The 16,033-nt window shown below is 40.6% G+C and overlaps 1 protein-coding gene across 1 annotated transcript in view; it reads right to left on the bottom strand.

Moving 5' to 3' along the window:
* Positions 1-16,033, bottom strand: part of BRWD3 (bromodomain and WD repeat domain containing 3) — a gene marked incomplete at its 5' end in the record, with an annotated part of 122,000 nt that overhangs the window by 42,293 nt on the left and 63,674 nt on the right. Inside the window, 10 exons of the mRNA XM_019521031.1 lie at positions 827-909; positions 1,151-1,275; positions 2,399-2,506; positions 2,993-3,109; positions 4,849-5,026; positions 7,390-7,466; positions 9,113-9,262; positions 10,881-10,974; positions 11,716-11,899; positions 14,911-15,081. Coding sequence (XP_019376576.1) covers positions 827-909; positions 1,151-1,275; positions 2,399-2,506; positions 2,993-3,109; positions 4,849-5,026; positions 7,390-7,466; positions 9,113-9,262; positions 10,881-10,974; positions 11,716-11,899; positions 14,911-15,081 — 1,287 coding nt within the window. The remainder of the gene's footprint in view (positions 1-826; positions 910-1,150; positions 1,276-2,398; positions 2,507-2,992; positions 3,110-4,848; positions 5,027-7,389; positions 7,467-9,112; positions 9,263-10,880; positions 10,975-11,715; positions 11,900-14,910; positions 15,082-16,033) is intronic.

The raw sequence follows: 16,033 nt of genomic DNA, 5'->3' as shown, positions 1-16,033 counted from the left end.
CTCTGGACCTGTCAGTGATGCCCTGTTGATGCATGACAAGGTGCAGCTGGCTCTGCCTATTGCTTCGTTGCATTAGCGACTCATATTCATCCTGGAGTCAGTCCTGACTCCAAGATCCCTCTCTGCCTCTGTGCTGCTGAGAGGGTCAGCCCCTAACCTATAACCATAATGCTGGTTCCCTCTCCCCAGGTGCAGCACCCTGCACTTGTCCTTGTTGAACCACATCCTGTTCAGATCCACCCACTTCTTCAACCTATCCAGGTCTGCCTGGATGCGGTCCCTGCCTGCCAGTGTAATACAGTGTAGTCACCATAATGCTACAAGGTTCAACATCTACCAGAGGCAAAATATAATTCAGTGCTTTTTGCATCATTCAGTAGAGACCAACATGTCATCTTACCAGTGCACTGCTATAGATCGGTCTGGCTCTACAAAAGCTAGACCAATCTTCTGTCTAGGTATTTATATGGCTCCTATCAACAGAGCATCTAAATTTTGTTGGTTATGGCATACACCTATTTATCAAGGTAAGTTGGCATTTTTAACTCATAACTGTGTAAGTGACAAAGTAGTATCTCATAAAGCTTTTCATCAAGCAGTTAAAACTAAAAGATAAAACAAAAATGTACAATCATCCTGGACTATTTTACATTATAAGAAAACTGTCTGAAAGGAAAGCGGTACATTTAAAAACTAAACAACCAGTAACAAGTACTTTTTTCTCATTAAATGTGGACAAACAGAATGCATTTTGAGATTGAATTATGTCATGTCAAATACTGGATGCAGCTCAAGCAACACATGGAGGAAGCAAAACAATACTTACCAATCCGCCAGTTCCTTTCTTTGGCTTCATTGTAAAATTGATGCAGCACAAGGAAGTCAATAACATCTGGCATATCGTGGTACCTATTCAAAATAGGCATATATATTACTCCTAAATGAAGTGCTATTTGCACTGGACATGGTTGTAATATGAGTATGTAGGCAAACTTTTCAGTTTTAAAGATACTATTTCAAGTTCTTTGCAGCGATGATGAGTCTGTACATGAAGAAGTCTATTGCAAAATTAGAAAAGAATGCATGTCTAGACTAACTGTAAGAACATTCTGCTTTTTTCAGGAAATACTTTAGCCAGTCAGTTACTCACTTAATGGAAAAAGATTCTCCAGTCATTTTCCCTGTGATTGGATCTAGAAATGCAAGCTTCAAGCAGCAGAGCGTTGGAGGCCCAACTTCATATTTAATTCCTACAGTCTTCACAAATTCTTGTTCCTAATTCAACACAGAGTAAGGCAAGATGTTTCTTATTTTTAAAAAAAAATCTTATAAATTAACAAGATTTTACTGTTGCTAGAATCAGTAAGTACTTATAATTGTAACAGGATTTTATTTCCTAGAAAGAGAAAAATAGATCCTTCAAAATTGTGGATATGGCTACATATCAGATTCATTTTTCCATTTTTCTTTGTCTTTGGATAAAAATGTATAGAAAAGCAGCAATAAAATGAGACAATGCCATGGATTAAGAACTGTGCTGCAGTTAATGCAACAATTTATGGCAAAGTGCAAGGACAGGGAAAAAAAGAAAAAAAAAAACAATCACTGCAAAAACCAGTAAAACTACACAACTCCAGGAACTGAATCATTGTTAGATAACATAATTTTATATTATACAATAGTTGTAGAAAAACAACAGATTGCAAAAACTTATGAAAACTAGCTTTACCTATGTAAGCAGCTCTATTGCTTTTCTGGGACAGTGTATAAGTTTTAAAGTATCTGCAAAACTGGATGCTTATTTGTTACTATCCGGTTTTGAAACTAGTGACTAATAGCTCAGTTCCTTGTAAGAACTGACATGTTCTTAAGCACAGTTAGTTCAATAGGACTGAATTCAAGACAAGGGGTAAAAACAGATATCCCATCCCAGTCTGATTGTCTTAGGCTTTGACCTACATCAAACAATTCATTGTCCCATCACCTACATATGCAGCTTGAATGGCAATTAATTTGTATTAGCTGGGATTGTCCCTGGAAAAAGTGTTCTCTCAGATGCTTTACAGGTACTTATAGTGGGACACTGAGCCTGTACATTTGTAATATCCTCAGCTTTGTGCAGAGAAATCCATCTGTTTTTACATTTACATTTAACATTTGAAATTAGCAACATCCACTTCTGTTAGGGAAGAATACCACACTAGTGAACGTCTTTCAACTTCCTTCTAAGTTCCTACTATCAGTCACTTAATTGCTAGTATCTTTTATAAACAAGGAAGTCTTTACAACTGTAACATTTGCTAATGAACATTTAAAACATTCTTCTCTCTCATTGCTTTTAATTTTTAAATTGTCTTTTAATGTGATTTACAGTAATTTACAGATTTGGTTAACTTACCCTGAGTTCCATTTTGTTCCATGGTTGCTTTTGCATGTTAATACTGTAGATTTTGGCCTTCCTTACTGCACGCACATAAGCTTCATGGCCTTGCCTAAAGTATATGATCTTAAAAGAAAAAATAATGTATTGCATGCTAATCTTGGAGTTAATTCCTATTATAAAAATCTCCATAAACATTTCAAATATCATCCCTTTTAAACTCCACAGGATTGTTCCAAAGATGTTGAAAAACACTCCTCTTCCTGATTTTTAACAGCACAAGCTCTATTTAGGCACCCAAGAAAGTGACAGACATGGACTTCTGAAATTGGAATCATAAAGGGAAATATGTGCACACATATAGATAGATGTATACAGGTGGGGAGAGGGGGAAGAATGATTTCTTTTTCCCTTGAGATCCATAATGTCAACAGGCTGTCTACGTGTGTAGAAAAAGAAGCACTAGCAGCAGTGTATTCATTTTCTGCAAAAACAGAACATGGGCTATTTTGAACATGGTTCACTATAACCAACTCCCTGATTTAATGGTTTTATTTTGCAACAATTTTAAATCTGACATAACTAGGAACACAAAGGATGCTACAACAATACCTCATCTCCCATCTGTGGGACAAAGGGTGAACGACGGGGTATGGTATCCAAAATCCACTGGGGGGCAAGCCACTCTTCACTGGGTTCACCTTCCATCGAGAGTAATCCACTTGGTTTCTTAAATTACATTAAATTTAGAACAGAAGGGTTATGTATGAGCATAATATGAGTTACTCCTTACAAAGGAGAATTAATTAAATATTAAGACCAGAGAAAATGCTGAAATAACTTATTTCATGTTTTAAAGGTTGATATCTTTGTTTCTCACTAACCAGTATAATGGCAGCCTAAGGAAGAAACTCAAATTTTGAATATGCATATAAAAACTTAAAAACCTGTTAAGCATCTGCTTTGAAAAAAAGAAAACCCTTGAAGGTAAAGGTAAAAATACGGGACTTATATAACTGTTTTACAGCCACTTCTTTGTTTGCCAGAAAAAGTCTAAGTGAATGCTAACCACACATTTCTTTTCTACCGCTTCACTCAAAGATTTATGTAAAACTATCCTTAAAATGGCAATCTAGAAAATCCTCAGTTTAGAGCCATTTTTGTCCTCTATCAGCTATATCAAGTCATCATTCCTACCTCCTATCCAAATCCTTGGGCTGACTGGGAAATGAACTGGCCCCCAGTACACATTAAAACAGATTAAGGAGTACTCTATCTTAACTCTAGTTGGTAATGGCTCCAAGGAACATTGGACTAGTAAAGACCGCTGAGCACAAGTTCCTGCCCTGCTGTCTTCATTCTTCAAAATACTTCCTGTATTAACCAAGGAATTTTTCAGACAAAAGAACTATCACATGGCCCAGTTATTTAGAAAGGTGTCAGACCTGGTTCATAGAAAGTAAATATCATGTTCCCCCTCATTAAGCCCTTTGAAAAGAGATGACTCTGCAACATCCTAATTCATAAGAACACAGATGTATCAAAACTAGCATATCTACTTTACAGGCCTTGTACAGATGTTTATTTCTATTGTTAAGAAATTCTTACCTGTAGAAAAATAGACCAAGAGCTAGAATGCACACTCATTCCAGCTCCATGGCTGGACAGCTTCATAGGCAAGCTCTCCAGCCAGGGAGCACTAGAGGGTTGCTCCCTGGGCCACCCCTGCCCTTAGGGATGCCCATTACATTGACAGCCTATCCTTTCTTCTGCCTGGGAAGAGGACAGGCTTTCAAGTGGTAGTTGGCAGCTGCTGGAAAGTGTGGAACAGCATAGGACAAAGGTGGGGACATTCTGCCACAGCAAGGAGTGTTCATGCTGGAGAAAAATGCACCCCTCTGATGCCAATCAGCTGACTGGCAGAAAAGTGCTTAATTTTTCAGAACAGGGACCCCACGGGAACAGCTGATTCCTAAGTAGGTTACCAGGGAACCAGTATTCTCTCTCCCCACCCCTCTTCCTTGGAGGGAAAGCAGAGAACTCTGGGGTATCAGGTATTCTCCTCACCCAAGAGAAATGTACAGGCTTTCAATTTAGATTGGGAGAAGGAAACTACTCCTCATAGGTACAAGATCTAACTTTTTGCAGAAAAGCCAGTTCTCTTCCATAAGAAATTTCTTAAAGGTTTGTACAGCTCTCTGTCTGTGCGGAGAAAGAGGCTTCTCTCCCATGACATATGTAACGCTTACACATGGCCACAATAGCATAAGAAAACTAAATGCTCAAAATCTTACTCTGCTTTCAAATAAATTGTGATTATTGTGTTATCTCCCAGGCATCTTTCTTTTGTATAGTTGTTACTGGAATTTACTTTGAAGACATAACCATTTTATGAAATAGTTAAACCCACAGAGACAGAAAGATCAACATGGGAGAAAGAGGGGAGAGGAAAAAAAGGGCTTATTTACCTTTTTTCTAGGCTGTTTGGGTTTCCTCCTTTTCTCTTCCACTCCTTTAGACTCCTTGATATTTTCATCATCAGAGCTGCTACAAATTTTGCGAGCTGCCTGTCTGGTTTGTCTTTTTGGAGGCTGAAGATTAATTCCAGCATCTGCTGTCCAGTCAGAATATTCACTTGATGAATCACTGCAAATAAGAAAAAGTAAATAACTGAAGAAAAGGATGCAGAAAACACAAAGCCCAATGCACATACAACCTTGTCTTTTGCATATCATTAAGGTCCAATATTGTAAATTGCTCCTTGCAGAGAAATTCCTTTGACCATATACAGCACGTTTTGCAGGATCAAAGGAGTATGGATATGGAGGAGTATCTTGGGGCCAAAAAGGCTATGAACCACTAATTCAGCTGATCCAGGATATCATCTTGCTATGCCTTGCTGTTTCCACACTGTTAGCCCCAGTTTGTACAGGAGAGGGCAAGGGCAGCCCCGGCTGCCAAGGCTGTTCTTGCAGGGTCTTACATGCCAGTGACCATCTGGATCCTCAGCCCCTCTTTCCACATCTGCCCTCCTGTCTGCAGCAGAGCATACTACTGGGAGTGTGGGGGTAGCCACCACAGGGGCTGCTGGAGGGTGTGGGAAGGTCAACAGCAGGAGCAGCAGTCCCCAGAGCTGCAACTGCAAGTACTGTTGAGTAGCTGGGGCAGGTGTAGGCCAGGGTGCAAAACAGGGGGAGGAGAGCATTTGTCTTCTCCCAGGTGGGCCAGCCAGTGCGAGACTGTAGCAGGTTCAAGGAATACTACAGTTGAGAATCACTGACCTAAATGGTGCACAGTTTAAAGCAGGGGCATCAAATCATCCAGCTCTAGGGGCCTGGTCTGTGTGCCCAATTAGACCCACAAACTGCCCTACCCATTTGGGCTGGACTGGCCCGAGCCAGCATGCAGGGCCAGTCCAATGCGGCCTAGTAGGCAGCGTGAGCCCCAGATCAGTTGTCTGTGCTGCATGCCAGGTCCAGCCCCATGCACTGAATGCAGCAACATTTGCCAGTCTCAGTTCAGGGCTCTCACTGCACATGGAATCAGCACAGGGTGTGTGCTACAGGAGTACCTGTGCCAGCCCAGCCCTGCATTCTGGCATGGGAAATAGTCTGTGAACCTGACCTGGCCCAAGTGTCAGTGTTCAGGGCTGGTCTGCTGCAGGCAGTGCACCAGACTGGCTCCACGCACCACATGCAGCACACTGGGCTGGGACCAGCATCTGCTATATGCAGTGTGGGGTTGGTCCAAGATTCATGGACTGGATCTGGCTCACAAGCCATATCTTTGGCACCCCTGGTTTAAACATTTCAGTATACTATTTCAGCTGCAAATACAACCAAAGTGTCGTTTCATTGTAATGATCTCAGTTGTTTGTGGAAGACTGCATGGACTGACTTTATTGCCTTTATAATTTCACATCTCAACAGATTTATTACTATAAGATGTGTAAAAATGTTGATCAACAGCAGCTGAGTTTTTAAAAGTACAGTCCTGACTTCCTTACATCAAAACGATATATATGCTGTATTTAATAATAGCTCATCTCCTCCAGACACAGAAACTCAAATTATTTGAAAAAAAGAAAAAAAGACTAAAATTGTGTGCAAAAAAAAACGCCAACAAATTAATATCAGGCAGCTATCAGTTTTGGGCACACCACCTAACTGCACTGAACCTGTATCAATATTCCTCTTCAAACCAAGCTAATATTTATGGGTCTGTGAAGCTGACTCAAAAATTAGGAGCATTTTGACATTTGAGCTGATGTGTTTTCTTATATACAACATGCCTTGGAACATACTTCTGAAAGGCAAAATGAAGAAAAGAAGATCTTTCCTTATAATAAGGAATGGAGTAACAGCGACTAGGGAGCCAAGAGTGGTCACTGTTCTACTCCATGGAAAGATGCATTTTATTCTTGGGTTCACCTAGTGACAGAATATGCTCTTATCATACTTCTCACACATAATGTGCACTCCAATTTTCAGCAGTTCTTTTTTGGGAAAGGGGTATATGTTGTGTGCAAGAAAACATAGTATTTCAAAATATTTCCTAATCTTCCTAATCCAAAGAAAAACTGTATACAAGATGCCAGAGGGAGGAGGGTAAATCTCCAGAGAAAAAAGAAAAAACAAGCTTACAGGTTTTTCATGCCATCTTACAAAGACACGTGCCCTTGTAAACAGATTGACTACACATGGTCAGTTCACTACTATATTTCCTGGTCAAAGATGCACAAATAAATATTATATCCACTAATGTACTTGTAGACTTCACTGCTTAGCCATCTAGGGTATCTAAGACTCTGACATAAGGTATGATTCACCACCTTCTTGCTTTGAAAGGGGGAGAAATGTGGTCATGTTAGAGTGCAGTAAGAGATGAATGAGCCCTATTTCTCAACTGTAGTTATGCTTCCAGCAATATCAGCCATGATGTTAAAGCCTTCAAAAGACTACATAATCACAAACAATAAAGAAGAAATATTATAAGGATCATAAAACTACCTGGAACTGCTTTCACTTTGCCATGTAGCCACAGGATCATCCAAGGAGGCATCACTTGTACCAACTGTCTCATCTTCCTGTATTAAAGATAGAAGAGTATTTAGCTTTTCATACTGCAGCAGTAAATACTGTTTAGCAATCACCCAGAAACCTGAGTATTGAAGAAATAAGTGGTCTCTTCAGAGTGACTTTGAAGCCACACAATTTGTCTCACCCTCACAGAACTTCTACTAATAGTTGGAGTTGTTAAGGGCATGTGATTTCACTTATATTAGAGGCATTTAAAAAATCCTGTAACATTCCCTCTACATCTTTTCAAAAGCTGACCCAAAATCCAAAAAGAGAAAGCTGACAAGACTAGAATAAGTCCATGCAAATATGGCAACATAATATATCCAGAGATCTTTGTTTTCTTTTAATAGTCATTTTCCCCCCTCATTTTTACTTACTGCAAGAGACTAGGCTAAGCAGAAGCAAATTAGACTAATTATTGGGTGATACACACAAGCTGTAACGGGTCATGTTACTAAAAGAGACTTATGAAATACCAAGCAAGCAGTTCCTACAACAAATATATGTATACACAATGGCACAAGGAAGGATTTCAGAAGTTAGAACAGAAAAATAATAAGGCTTTTAAAGCATAATACAATTGTATGCATCTCTCACACTTGAAATATCTTGCTATTATTATGTAGTTTGACCACATAATTCATGTAAAACTAATGATTTTTTCTGATCTCAGAGTTATAATTGCTATGGTATGACTTTTTAAGGATCATTTTAGCAATAACTCAGAGGTGGAGAAAGTAGTGAGCATACAGAGTTTGCACAACAGGATTCAGGGCACCTATACATGTGCCAGATGTCTGCTCTCACATGCGCTGGTTAGCACATGATAGAGCAGACTATGAACTGAGTCTGCTGGAGTGTGCTAATTAGCACACTCCAGCAGCCTCCACGTCACAAGAGCTTTAGTTAAGCTGCCATTTTGAAGCTCGGGGATACCGAATACACATGGAGCTGCAGGCGCTTTAATAAGAGCGGCTCTCAGAGCTGCTCTAATTAAAGCGTCTCTCCCCTCCTGTCCCCCTCCTCTGTCCACCCCTGCAGATCATGTGTAAAATTGGCTAAAGTGTTCAGCTCTTCTTTACTTTTTATTTTTTCTTTCTCTTAAGAAGAGGAGGATGTTACTTCATCTGGGATACCTTAAATCCTTCTCTTGCCAATATCAGCCTATTACTCCAAATCACAGTATCTTTGAAAGTTGCTGAACAGATGTTAATAACTAGCATGGGTTCATGTACATCCCCAATACATGTGCAATATGAAAACCTTTAGTTCTGTGAGATCCCAGGAAGAGAAATATAAGAAAACAGAAGTAGCATTCAGGCCAGGTACATTAAACTACAAACACTTCACAATTTTTTAGAGAGTGTCATCCAAGAAACAATCTGTTTTAAATTAGATTTGATTTTTTTTTTATTTTTATATTTCTACCATCTTCAGAACTGTACTGGCACTGAAATAAATGGTTCATCTCCTTCCCAGACCAACTTGTTAAAATAATGGCACAAGTCCTATAGACCACATGAATTCAATGATTTTTCATAAAGGGAAAAACCTGAGTCTTAATGGTAATATTGTTTTGAGAACATCTGTTGTTAGACCACACTATCTATGAACAAGGAACTTCTTGAAAGAATCACTGGGGATTTCAGACCTCAGAGGAGCTTTCTGAGTCTTCCCGCACACGTGCATTCTGGCTTGCTCCTTGCTGATTGTGTTCTATGGTGGAACGTGTTTGGTAGGCATGCTGGCGTTTGCGCTGGTTTCTTCTCAGGGATCGTCCACTGCCAGGCTGATAATCATTCTTGTATACAGGGAAAAATTATTAGATATTTTAGTAGTTAAACATGTAGCTCAAAAGAACACCTTATTAAAAAGGATTGTACACTGTCTGACTTGCAGAAAAATTGGAATTAAGCCATTCTTAATTTACTCTGCTATTGGAACATTTAGCAGGAGGGAAAGGACGGAAGAAATTCCCTCTTGTTTTAAAGAAGCTATTTTACCCTGAAAATTAATCATGTAAAAATACCATCTTCTTGCCAAACTTCTGTTCCCTCTGATATGCCAGAGAATTTCACCATTCTGAGAACTGTGCAGTTCCCTCAGTACTCTTATACAACCCCTTAATTTTACATGTAAAAGTACCACAAATGAAAATGTGTCCATGCATGCCAAATACTATTTGAATGAAGCATATTTTCACCCAGTCTCCCAGTTTCTACACTTTACGGTACCAGTTCAGACATTGAGTTCTGGCATAAAAGCACATTCTGAATATTTCCTTACTAAAATATTCATTGCTTTATTATGAACTTGAAGACGTTCTAAAACTCTAATCCACAGAAGAGCCATAAGACAGACTGCTTTTCACTCATGGAGAGCCACTCTAAAGAAAATTAGGTTCTTTGTGGGTGCAGGAATCCATTCACATGTTGTGGGACCAAGATTTTGGTTAGCAAAGATATTTTCAATTTTTTTAATTTCCTCACTTAAAGCACATCCACCCTCCCACCACAAAGGATGTTTTATAGAGTTACTAACAAATTATACTGCAACATGTACCAAATTAAGAATGGAATAACAATTAGCAAAATTGGAGCTCTTAAGTACCATAAACTCTATTATTTTTAAGGCCCTCTTTACACATTATGTGTATTACACAATTATCTGATTAATTGCACAGTTACTTTAGACTGGATACCTGCAAATTAACTATGGCACCTTAAAAATGTCCAACCAGTTATAAAATTATTGCTGGAAAATGTGTAACACTTTTATTGACGATTTCTATCCAGCTTTAATTTGCACATGTAGCCAGTGCCACCTTGGCTAGGAGCCCCATCAGGTGACTGAAGCTGCAGCTGCAGGGCCCATATGCACTCACAAGCCTGGAAGCTCTCAGTTGATGCTGCCCGCCAGGCAGAAAGCACATACCCCCACAGCTGGGAGCCCCATCAGCTGACAAGGTTCCCAGCCAGGGGGTGCTCCACGTTCCCAGTAGCTGGGAGACTGAAGCTGCTATGATCACCCAGCTCACCGGGTGTCTGGGACACCCCCTTGCCTGGGAGATCACATCAGCTGCAGTCTCCCAGCCACAGGAGTGCATATGGCACCCCTGTGACTGGGAGCCCTGTCAGCTGAAAGAGTTCCCAGCCATAGGAACTTGCTTCTTGCCAGCGCAAGGGGAGCCCAGGATCAGGCACCAGCAATAAGGTGTGATGGGACCCAATTCATGATCCTACAATCATAGCTCCTGCCATGCCACACCAATTGTGTGGATCATGCATGAGATCCCATCGTGCCTTTACCTGCATGTGTAGAGGGGCCCTAGCACATCTAGCAAAATTGCCTTGGGATTCTGTCTAGTGCTAAACCTGTTCTCTATGCTTATGCTTCCGCTTCTAGAGAAATTTACATACCCTTTGTGAGGTGTGAGATGGCTTTCTCTTCTTTTCAACACTGTACAGACCAATTTCTTTTTCACCTTTGGCAGCTCGGCATTCTTCCTGAACCCTAAGTGCACACAGGAAACAAACATTAATTTTATTTGCACCAAACAGATTGACAGTCTAGTTACTGCATGTTAGAATGCTTTTTGCTTACTTGCCAAATACGTCTACATCCTACTAATGGTACTCAGATACCACTTCTATTTTTTATTAGTGAAAAACCTTGTCTGGCATCATTTTGTCTCAAAGGAAGGGCAAGCTGCATAATCAACTATGCTTTGTTAATGGAATTGAGAAATTATGATAAAAATAAAATATGTTTTGTGGAGGGGAGGGAGAATACCTGCCTGACCCCCCACAAAATGTTAGAGCCTTTCAGGAAAAGAAAAAAATCTAAATACAACTGGCTACAATATGGGAAGAGAGAGAGATCTGAACTGGCATGGGAGAATTTAACTATTTTTGCAAAACAGAATGTAATCCTAATCTTAATATCTGAAAAAATTGAGAAACCAACTCCTAAAAAATGTAAATAATTGCAGTAATCACCTAAATGCCACAGGATTTATTTTTCTTTTCCCAAGAATGCTGGGCAATACAGGGAACATTAGCATTAACACTAATCTTAACTGGATGATAAAGAGGTACTGTTTATTAGTTTCACTGTGATGTTTGTATAGTTGATTCCAAATGAATAGCAGCTAACAAATGCATACGGAACAAAGAAAAAATAAATGGCGTGTTCTCATGCCTGTACTGCAAAGTTGATTCCCACTGAAATTCAGCACTTTTGGCTTTATTTTACCTGCTAACCCCTGCAGGCAGCTCATTCACCACCACTCTCCTGCTCCACGCCATGAGATCTCTCTCTGTGGCCATCTGACTTCGAGGAGCATTATGATGCATTTGCCGGACTCCCTCAATCTGACCACTCCGTCTGAGACCAACATTTGGTGGAGATGCTACATCCAAACTAGGACTTCTGAGAGCTAAAACAGAAAAATAAACAGTTTCCCTCTATTTCCATAACTATTTAAATAAAACCTAGAATTCAAAATTCACAGCTGGGCAGAATGTTCCCTCTCAGCCCTCTGCAAAGGGCACAACATCATTGAATTATCCCAGGAATGAGCAGTCAGTTCTTTCGATCAATTACTGATGAACTGAAAGCGAACACCAGACTAGAAATGGCCTCTTACAATGGAGTCCAATCCTCTACTACCACAGACAACCAAATCACATAGGATTATTTCCTTAAAAAAGAAAAAAAAAAAAAAACAGCCACATTTTTCCATTAGGTGAGAAATTTTTTTGTCCTGATATGGGCATCATTGGGGGTGAGCTCTAAGAACACCTATTTATTAAGTTTGTGCAAAGCTTCAGTCGCTGATTCGATTTGGCGGAGATTCAGCAGCCAAATCTCCAAATCTGAATCAAATCATGAGACCCTTTAATCTCTCCGAATCGAATCAGAATCCTGCGAATTGATTCGGAGAGATTTGATGATTCGGACGTAGACACAGCTTTATATGTTTTTTCTATGTACCTCAAGGTACCAGGTGGCTCGTGATCTCTGAGATGGTGGGGCAGATGGAGTGTCCCACAGGAGCACGGGGGTGTCCCCAGCTCACTCAGTGGGGGACCCCCCCCGTCCCCTGGCTTGGTGACTAGTGCCTCCTGGGTCTGGGGATACCTGGGGTCCCCCTGCAGCCACTCACCAAGCCGAAGGAGTACAGAGTGGGGTCCCCCGTGTGCTTGGCCACAGACCTAGAAGTGGACCAGAAGTACTTCTATCTTAATGTCAACATAACAGTATATAAGTAGATAATATCAGTGGAATTGTGACAGACTAATGGTTTCTTTCTACAGCTAAATGACAAGGTTGAATATCAGTGTTTTATAAATAAATGTAGCTACTGCCAAGTGTGGGGCAGATGAGGGCAATGGGGATCATTGCCCCATCCCCGCCTGGCACCTGCACAGCAGCTATTATACTGTGCAGATGCAGCATGGCTTGGCAGGGCATCATGCACTGTCTGGGAGCTGGGGTGGCTCCACAGTCAGCTGAAGGGAGCCTGGCACAACTCAGCCCCAGAGCCCTCAGCTCCCAGGCAGCATGCAGCGCCCTGCTGAGCTGCACTGCCCCATGCCATGGGGCAGCTGTCACACAGGTGCCAAGCAGGGAAAAGGCAATCCCCACTGCCCCCCATTGCTCAGCACTGCACAGGGTGGGGGGACTCTGCCACAAGCGCCCAGAGGCCCCAATCACCGCTCCTGCAGTCAGTGAGTATGGGGCTTTTTTTTTTTTTTTTTTTTTTTTTTTAAGTGCCAGGACTAGGTTGGGGTCAGGCAGGGGATGGGGCCAGGCAGGGCAGCCATGGGGTCTTCTCCCACGGCTCCCCTCACTCAGAGAGAGGCAGGCACAGCCAGAGGAGCTGAAGGAAGACCTGCAGCCGTCCAGCTGTGCCTGCCTCTCCCCAGCCAATCCGAATCACCAAATCTCTGAATCAGTGCTGAATCTTCCGAAGCTGATTCAGCTGAATCAATTCAGAATGGTGATCCGAATCTCCGAATTGAATCCATGTCCTCCAAATCAGCCAAATCCGAACCGTAATACTTCCCTATCCGCACAGGCCTATTCACAATGGACCAAGGTTTTTTTTCTTCTTTAAATAAAGCTTGCACTCAGCAAATTTGAAATGCCACAAGGACCAGTGAGATCAAATAGGCTGGGTCCAATATCTAGGCCTTTAGGTTTGGCACCACTGATTTAGATTGAAGTGAAATGAGGTGTTCTTTTCTTTCACCGCTTTTTTTCCTATTGCTTCATCACTGTTGAGGAAAGAGAGGATCCAAATGCATCAATCAGAACTAACCCGTGTCAACAAGAGACTGATTACTTGCATTTAAATTATCAGTAATTTACCTAAAAAGAGCTCATTAACAAATGTAAACTTTTTAAGAGTTTCTCATATGAATAAAGTGAGTTGTGATTGGCTGGCTTACACAACTCCCACATTATCAGTTACACTAAAGTAACTGCACACAGTAAACTGCTTTGTGATCAGCTGCCCGTTTCATAAGGTGGATCAGAAGTCAAGTCAATAGAACAAGTACACCGTGCCAAAGGAATAATCTTGAGCTTTTGTTGTAGGGTGGGGAGGGGGGAACACTAGGGCAAAGCAGACACACATTTATTCATAAAACACTGATGCTCAACCTTGGTATTTACTGTAGAAAGAAACCATTAGTCTGTCACAATTCCACTGATATTATCTACTTATATACTGTTATGTTGACATTAAGGTAGAAAGCACCATCTCTCTTCAGTGAACAAATGACAGTTAGGCAATAATATGATTTTTTTAAACATTTTTAGAAAACATTTTTAATGGAATTAATTACAGTCCAATAATCTTAAGTGTTCAGATGATGTCCAGCTGGACCATCAAGTGTCAACAGTTGCTTCTCATACTTTTAATTCTTCAACTCAGTTACTAACTGAATGCTAAAGTCTTTGAAATAGGTTATTAACACTGGGAAGAGAAAGCAGAATATAGCAAACACAAGACAAGCCCACCACATGTGCGAGTAGTACAGCAGAACCTAGATTCTTTATAACCCTCCAGCGAATCTGAAGGTTTAATGAAATATCTGGGGTTATGCGAGGCCCACACTAAAATAAGTGAGAGGATGCAACAGCAGCACAGGACCACTAAGGTGCTTAGGCTGCTTGCTGTGGCTTTTTTTTTTTTTATAAAGGACCATGCTTCCCCTATCCACTGCAAAAAAGACAGCTGCTATGCTCCCACTGAGTGGAGAACCACTGCCTTTTGAAGCAGAAGCTGTAGCTGACAGTTGAGTGGCTGGTCCTTAATTGGTCAACCTGTTATGAATTACAAATACTGTTATACAGGTTCTACTGTATAGCACAGCAGCCTCAACAGTTTAAAATGTCTGCTGGAAATACGACTGGTGGAGACAAATGGGAAGTACTTACCACCATTAACAGAGTGGGATCTATTAAGCGGAGGATTTGGGACAGTTTCGCCTTCGTTAATTAGTCTCAGATCTTGTTCTCTCTGCAGTTCTCTAATCATTCCATCAAGAATACTTTCATCCTGGTCATTGGTTTGCTGCCCAATCACCTGTTCAACTACTTCACCGTCACCTTGGTAAGAAAAAAGGCAAGCAAATGATTAAATTCAATTTCATTAACAACCTATGACTATCTAATTCAGTCCTGTAATACGGTGGTCTTTCTGCTCTGCACTCAATAAGATCAGCAGGTTTTCCTCCGGCTTTCGTTTAAGCAGCAACAACAGAGGGTAAAAGAAACACAGTTACATATATGCACACAATTCAGCATAACTATATAGTCACACTGGCCCTTGTGGTGCTTCCCTGACCACTGACTAATTACTTATTAAAAACCAATTTTAACAATGTAGTGAACTGCAGCCTGAATTGAACCAAAAGGTATCTTGGCTCCTTTGAATATTTCTACACTAGGTGGTAAGAAGATGCCACGAATCAAAATTGTATGAGAACACATAACAGAAACAAGGAAGAGATATTGTTTGACTATCGTCTAGTTCTTAAGTTACAATGTTATTTGGGTAGGAACATTTCTCTTGTCATTTTCTTTCTGTATTCTTTAAAATAAAAAATCTGGTCTCAACTGGAAGACAAAAACCTGAAAACACGCATCTCTGGAATGAAAAAAAAGTGTTTCAGTCTATATCTTACGGAATTGTAAATATTGGGCACATCTACACAAGATGTGTTAATGCACATTAGCTTCATTTAATGCACATTAAAGGTGTGCATCTATACGTGCACACCCTTAATGCACATTAAAAGTGGTGAATTTAGGGTAATTGAGACTAAATTTGATGCAAATGCAAATGCAGGTGCAATTAGTTAAAGCACATTAATGCACATGTAGACACAACCCAGCACAATCTTTAGTACCTGGTCTGCCCAGCCACTAGGGACACATGGCAGGATTGCAGGGACTTCGCATTAACTTTATTGCCAAGTGCCCTAACTTTAATGCCCAGTCCCTGCACATGAAGACACGTACCAAAAATTATTTAATGCACATTAAATTTAGTCACGCT

This window comes from Gavialis gangeticus, unplaced genomic scaffold (genome assembly GCF_001723915.1).
Source record: "Gavialis gangeticus isolate Ggan-Ray unplaced genomic scaffold, GavGan_comp1, whole genome shotgun sequence".
NCBI lineage: Eukaryota > Metazoa > Chordata > Crocodylia > Gavialidae > Gavialis > Gavialis gangeticus.
Note: the sequence above shows the minus strand (reverse complement) of the source record. Positions and strands in the feature narration are given on the sequence as shown.